The 7,217-nt window shown below is 50.8% G+C and overlaps 1 protein-coding gene across 1 annotated transcript; it reads right to left on the minus strand.

Annotated features, from left to right (window-relative positions):
• Window positions 1-303: 303 nt before the first annotated feature.
• CCT8L2 (chaperonin containing TCP1 subunit 8 like 2) lies at window positions 304-6,810 on the minus strand. The gene has a single exon (XM_045086328.1). The coding sequence runs from the start codon at window positions 5,585-5,587 to the stop codon at window positions 3,917-3,919; it is 1,671 nt and encodes a 556-aa protein (XP_044942263.1). The 5' UTR covers window positions 5,588-6,810; the 3' UTR covers window positions 304-3,916.
• Between the last annotated feature and the right edge of the window lie 407 nt (window positions 6,811-7,217).

A 7,217-nucleotide genomic window follows, 5' to 3' on the forward strand; every position in this document is an offset into this window, starting at 1 on the left:
TAATATAATTAAAATCAAAATTATTAATTAATTGATTAAAATAATTAATTTTAATTAATAAAATTAAAATAGGTTTTTAATCAAAACAAATGCAGGAATGGGAGGCACCTGGGTGATTCAGTCATTTGAGCACCTGACTCAGTTTCAGCTCAGGTCATGATCTCCTGGTTGTGAAGTCAAGCCCTGCATTGGGCTCCATGCTCAGCGTGGAGTCTACTTGAGATTCTCTCCCTCTCCTCCTCACCCTTGCTCATATTCTCTCTCTCTCTCTCTCAAGTAAATAAATAATAAAATATTTTTAAAGATGTGGGGATGAAATGTGAACCATCTAATATTTTGCACCTACGCAGGGAAGACTGAAATTGGCTGGAAGATCTCATCTTTTCTGGAGGGGAAAACTTGTCCTGAGCTAGGTTGTCTCCCAAGAGAGTAAGCTCCCAGAGTAGGGGCTCCACAAAGCTGGGGTTCTGAAGTCTGGGCACAGGAATCAGAATATGCAGGTTTTAAGATGTTTAAAAAGATTAATGACAGTCTGGATATGAAAACATTTGTGATCTCTCTCTGTCAAATAAATTTTTCTGCCAAATAAATTTTCTTCCCATTCACATGTCCCCATTTTGATGTTTTGGGATTTTTTCTCTTTAATCTTACCTCTCTCTCTCTCTCTCTCTCTCAGCTTCTGCACTAAAGCGACCTCAGACTCGCAGGCCAAGAAGGTAAAGCTCCTTCCATAAGGGGCTGTCTTCAGAAGGAACTCTTGGGGAGAGGTTCAGACAGACAAGGACGTAAAACAAACTTTTGACACTTCCCTGTCATCTAGATCTTCTTGCAATTTGGAATCAGTGGCTTTTTTTGTTTTTCTTTTATTCGTTAGGACTGCAGTATTTTTGTAGGGTCCAGTCTTGGTTTGTGCCCTTGAGTTGCCCAAGTGAATGAACATTTCTCAGGACTCAGCGGCCTAGCCTCCACTTCCCAAGCCAGGCACCCGTGTCCCTCATTCCCCAGGACTCAGAAGTTCTTGTTTTCCTTTTCTGTTTTCTCTGGATGTTGTTTCTTTGCTCTCCGTTTGCCAGGTCAACTCAGAGTCTCATGAAGCAAATGTTGCTGAACTGGAAGGGATTGGGAATGGGAGAACAGGCAAGTCCCCCAGTGGCGAGTTCCATAAAGAATGTGCTGCAGGAGGTGCTGCTTCGGAAATGCAGCGGCTTCTGGTGTTGAGAAGGCCAAATAGTAGCCAACTCTGTTGGCCTTTGGAAAACTTGAGACCCTTGATCTTGTAACCTTGGAAGCAGGACTAGGATCCAGTAAAACTGAGGTCCAATGCTGGTATACTTCTCCAGAGTCAGCAGGAGAAAAGAAACAACTTGCCAAGTCATATATTTTAACCCTTAAACAGAACAGATATTAAGAGGATAGGATATTGCGATATTAAGATATTAAGAGGATACTCAAAGCATAATCAAGCTAAACGGGGTAATTGCTTAAATCAGCGCTTCCCAAACTTTAATATGCACCCCATCCCTTGGGGCTCAAGCTATGGTGTAAATTCGAACATAGTAAGTCTGGGTGGGGAGCTAGGGCTGGACTTCCACATTGGTGATCCATTCCTGGTTCAGGGATCACACGTTGGGTAGCAAGAGCTCGAGGCAGGTGGGAGAGAAGTATGCATCCTCAACTGAAGCTGAGAGGGGCTCCATACCCAAGCACTTCGAGCTAATAGTGAACTCCCCACTCTGCTCTCTTCCCTAAGCCTGGTCTACCAGCTGCCCTTGTGGTCACCTTTCCTGTCGTATGACGGACCTTCCCTTCCCTTCCAGAACTGCTAATGGTTTTTCAGCTCCAAGAAGGGGAAAGCAAGGAGAAAGCAAGTCTGGCTCACTCATTGGAAGGATACACAGCAGTTCACAGAATTTGAAGAGCTGACCCGCCGGTCTTGGGATGGATGAACACCAAGGCAGTTCAGGGGCCTGAGCAGCCAGAGCTCCGGGCCCTTCCCACCACATGGCATTAGCTGCCTGAATTCTGTCTCCTCAAGGTACAAGTTTGGGCTTGGTGTTTTTACCTTCAAAGTTCTTAGCATATGCCAGTTAAATTTGTGTCTGCTGTCCCTTTCCTTCTCCCTTTTAAGACTATCCTTGACCATTTTAACTTGTATTTACATGTATGCAAATGGTGTGTGTGTGTCTCTGTATGTCTGTCCAGGAGCAAAGGAGACGTTATTGCTATAATATGATGTCTCTCCAAATAAATTATCGAAAAATCCCCTGTATATCAAACTTAGGACTTTTAAAATACATGATCTTACATTGTTTGGATTACATATGTCTTGGATATATAATTAAAATGTTCTCTGTGAGCAAGGGCCATCTTTTATATAAAATAAACAAGGCTTTTTGTCTGATTTAAAAAACACATTGTGAATTTTCAAAAGGCCTTTTGAGACATTCTTTCCTTGTAATCATAGGAGTGGTATCTCTGAAAACATCCCAAGAGAGGAATGTAAGATTGGGTGATAAAACAACAAATAAGAGAATGGACTTTCCTCTTCTATGTACTGTGTGGCTTTGGTCAATTACTTTTTTTCTGAAGTTCCTGCAACTGAAAGTTAAATAAGCTCCTTTCTCATATGTTTGTCTTAATGATTAGATAAAATGCATATGCGTGTTTGAAGTATATATAAAGTGTGTTTGAACGGCTTTAAAAATTTAACTATTTCTAGCATCCTCACTGTTACGGAATTTGAGACTATGAGAACAATACGGAAATTGAAGGCAGGGGGAACTATGAAAGAACTTAATTATATTCACTAAAATATAATGATGGCGACAAAACGAGACACACCAAGGATGTTTTATATCTCTTAACTGAGAACTGGTGAATATGGTTCTCTACATTCCCATTTCCCATCTTGTGTTCACCAACCGCTTTTCATGACTTCACTGCTTCCAGGTTTTAAAGAAATCTTTGCACATTTGTTTTGCTTTGTTGAAGCTAATATGTCCACTATAAGACATTCATTTCTTGAGTCTGGTTCTCTTGCTAGATACTTAAAGCTTTTTTTTTTTTTTAATGATTGTAAGAGATTACAGCTTCCCATCGTCTAGGTTCTGTCCCTAGGTTCTGCTCTTTTCCCGGAGGCAGAATAACTTGGATGGTTAAAGTGGAAAAGGCTTGGGTAATAACGTGCTGTTCTGCTCCCAGCTGCACTCGAACTCCCTCTTCAACGCCCAGGGGCCTCCACCCCTAATCGTAGCCCCACTGGGGTTATCCTGGTGCCAGGGGCTCCCCAGTTCTCCTCACCCACACAACCACCTGAATGCACTTCTAAGGTGTGTGTTATTCTGTTACCCATGCCAAGAACTTCTTTTACTTTATTTCTGCTGCCGGCTCGTTTCCCTTCGGCCTCCTCCTCCTCCTCACTTCCTTCTCCGCCGTAAAGTAACATTCCCTTCCTCGCTCAGCTGATCACAACAGGAGTGCGCAGCCGCCCCTGTGAGCTGGAACTGACGTTCTCAGATTGCCAACATGACACCTGGACAGAAATTCACATTAGGATATCGTGTGGGGATAACTCAAGCAGTCAGAAAGAGGTTCCTCTCTTTTTTTTTTTTTTTTGCATCCCCCAAGCCCACGTACTCAATTTAAAAATCTTTAATAGAATGGAGTCCTGCTCTTCTTGGAAGAGAGGAACAGAATGTGACAGAGAACAGAGAAACAGGAACTGAGAAAAGTCAAGAATCTGAAAGGAAATAAATCAATGAAAAGAGTTTTTATCTTGTGGTCCTTTCTGCTGCTTTCATCTAAAGAAACCGACTCTGATAGTACCAAGCACGGAGGGAATAAATACGGCAAACATTCTTTTTGGGGGTGATTGTGCCTTCCTTGGCGATCTGCATTTTATTGAGGATGTTGCTACTTAAGCCTTTCGCGGAGTTGACTTTTTCAGGGGAGACGGCCGTTCCCTTGCCTTCTTGGGAACAGGATTCAAGTCCTGCGGATTTGCGGGACTTCTCTTGGCCACTACGATTTCATCTACACTCACGAGCTGGAGAACCACATCAGCCGCCGCTCGAAGTCCGTGGGCTTTGGCTACTAGGGTGTCCCACACCTCTCCCTCGGCCGCGTCGATTACGCCCTCGGCCCCCACGCCTACCAGGAAGTTCCCAGCTTGGTGGGCGCCGCTCAGCTCCGCCATGACCTCTGAGACCAGCAAGCCTGCGTTCTCGGCCAGGGTCTCCGGAAGAGCCCGCAGGGCCTGGGCAAATGCTAGGAAGGCCGGGCCGGTAGGCCCTTCCAGTCGGCTTCCCTTTTCTGAGAGTATTTTTGCCAGCGCCATCTCGGTGGCGCCCGCTCCCGGGAGCAGCCTGGGGTCCTGGCACAGCTGGGAGTAGGCGTCGATGCCGTGGTACACAGCCCGCGCCGTGCTCCTGAGCCCCTCCGCTGTGGCCCCCCTGAGGACCAAGGTGAGGGCAGGGGTTCCTGAAGATTCCCATTCGAACACCACAGCCAGACCTTCCCCCAGCTCCTGCTCGTACACCCTCTGGCACTTTCCCGGCTGCCGGGGAGGAAGAAGGTAGGGCATCAGAGGCGTGTCCAGCACCCCGCTCAAGTAAACCACATCCCTGTGGGCGCTGGCCTGAATCACCATGATGCCGTACTTGTCAGCCTGTGCCAGCGTCTTCTCCTCGACGTCCCCCCAGACCACCGCCACATTAATACATGCGTTTGCCAGCTGGGCTACTTGCTCGTCTATCAACTGTTCATTTCCTTTCCTGAATTTAGTGAGGTCCTCGGGGCTAGAGAGACGGGCCGTCGCCGGAGCCTGTGGGCTGGCAGGACCAAAGGTGCAGGCAAAGAGGGCCACCCTGGCGCCGCTCAGCACCGTGGTCACCTGCCCGCAGGGGCTCGCGCTCAAGGCCAGCCCCGGGAGCAGGCACGAGTCCTCCAGCCTCCCCCCTCGCAGGGTGCACACCCCCACGCGCTCGCGGTGGAAGCTGCCGTCCAGCTCCTTGGTGGCCCAGCACGCGTGGGCCACCAGCTTGGCCAAGTAGTCCATCTGGGGCGCGGCGTGGGTGTTCATCACTGAATAGAGGGCCCAAAAGGGGTCTTCCAAGGGCCCCAGGGAGCGGATGGACAGGCAGGGCAGCAGGGCCAGGGTCTCGGCGGTGGCCGCGGCGTAGGCCTGGCGCAGCTGGGAGCGGGGCAGGCCGGCGCGCAGCAGGTGCTCGGCCTGCCGGAGCAGGGCTTCCGCCAGCAGAACCACGAAGGCCGCGCCGTCGCCGGGGCCCTCCGCCTGCGCGTGGGCCGCTTCGCGCAGGAGCCGCGCGGCCGGGTGCTCCAGCTCCAGGGCCCGGAGGATGGCCGCGGCGTAGCCCGTGAACACCGTGCTTCCTCCGGCGGTGACCAGGAGCTTCTGCCGCCCGTGGGGGCCGTAGCAAGGCCGGATGACCCTGGCCAGGGTCTGCGCCGCGGGCACGCTGCCGAGCAGGTGCCTCTCCGGCGCTCCCGGGCTCCTCGCGCGCCGCCGCGGCCCGGCCGCCAGGCGCTCGGGCAACTGCGGTGGCGCCGAGGTGGCTCTGCCGGCCATCGCCTGCCGAGTGCGGGAGCCCGCCCCGCCCGCCCGCCGAGGCGCTGCAGGAGCCGGGGGAGGGGGGCGCCCGGGCAGCGGGTCTCAGACGGACGCTTCTTGGGGGGAGGGGGGTCAGTGGAAAAAGGAGCCGAATGCCCCCCGAGCTGGGCCCTGGAGAAGTGGGCGCTCCAGGATCGGGTGCAGGGACGAGCTGCTGAGAGCCCAGCCCTCCACCACGCCCCAGACTGATCTGCAAGGAACGGGGCTTTGGGGCCTCTGAAGCTCCGGGGCTGAGACGGACAGGACCGTGATGAAGTCACAGAACGGCCCCTGGAACCAGGGGGCAGAGAGTGAGGTCACAGAAGGATGCTTGGAGTGCAGGGTGGGGGCGTGCGCGCAGGCAGGAGTCAGGCCAGGTCAAACGGCAGATGAGGGACACGCGAGGGCGCCGGGCCCGAGTTTCATTTCCACTTGGGAGATGGGGAGGAAAGCAAGTGAAAATCCCACCTGCTTGAAATTCCTGATGAAGCTGTGGCTCCTGCCCCGTGGATTGTCATTTTTGAGTGCGGAAGCGGGGTTTTGTTTTACTTCCCCATGAAGGGCCAGGTCCTACCAGCTCGGTTGTTATCTGTCCGCCCTGGAGGCTTTGGCCACCTTCTCCGCAGGTGCTGGTGCTGCCCACCAGGTTCTTTCCGGTGTTTGTTGGACTGTTTGTCTTTGGGGTTGCAGGTGTGTGATGCTCCTCCTTCCAGGGACAACGATGTCACTGAGCTGGCAAAGGCAGGTCAAGACAAGGGAGAGAAAGATGCCAACAGCCTACAGAAAAAATGAATAGAAATGTTCGTAGCTCAGTGCAAGTCTCTAGCCTCCCAGTGCTGGGAAAGGCAGAAAACCACAGGGAATGAATTTAGGCCCCTCAAGTCTTACCCTCAATCCCCAGAAATTCGGTTCTTTCCTTCCAGTAGCCGTCCTAGCCCTCCCCTTGCTCCCTCCTCCCTCCGTTCCTCAAATAGAGCCTAGTGTGGGAACCATGGCTCCTTTTTTAGTGTAATAAATCTTTATTGAGCACCTACTATGTTCAGTAGGATGAGGACTACAAAAGAACAGGAACATGGACACCAGGAAGGGGAAGAGATTTGCACCGCAGGAATACCACTTCTGTAGGCATGGTCCCTTCCAGCTGGAAGGGACCAAGATTATTAAGAGTGGGGGGCGGGGAGCGTGCTTGGGTGGCTCGTTTGGTTAAGTGCCTGCCTTCAGCTGGGGTCATGATCCCAGGGTCCTGGGATGGAGCCTCACATTGGGCTCCCTGCTCAGTGGAGAGTCTGCTTCTCCCTTTCCTGCTTCCCCTGCTTGTGTTCTCTCTCTCTCTCTCTCTCCGTATGCGCATGTCTCTCCCTGTCGGATAAATAAACAAAATCTTAAAAAAAAAAAAAAAAGAGTGGGGGAAAGACAGAGCATTACCATTCGTTTTTGTTTGGGAAAACCCTTTTTACTTTGTTTAATAGCAACTGTCCCCAAGGGGGAGAAATGAAAAAGAGCTCTGAAGTTGATTATACCAGTTCAGAACCATGATTGTATGGTGGGCATTGTTTTAATATCATTGTTTAATGATAGCAAGAAAGAAAAATGAAAAGAAAAAATTCAG

The sequence above is a fragment of the Mustela putorius genome, unplaced genomic scaffold (genome assembly GCF_011764305.1).
Source record: "Mustela putorius furo isolate JIRA1106 unplaced genomic scaffold, ASM1176430v1.1 tig00000929_pilon_pilon_pilon, whole genome shotgun sequence".
Taxonomy (NCBI): domain Eukaryota; kingdom Metazoa; phylum Chordata; class Mammalia; order Carnivora; family Mustelidae; genus Mustela; species Mustela putorius.

Coding starts and splice junctions, on each gene's coding strand:
- CCT8L2 (XM_045086328.1), bottom strand. CDS start 5,587: ATGGCCGGCAGAGCCACCTCGGCGCCACCGCAGTTGCCCGAGCGCCTG.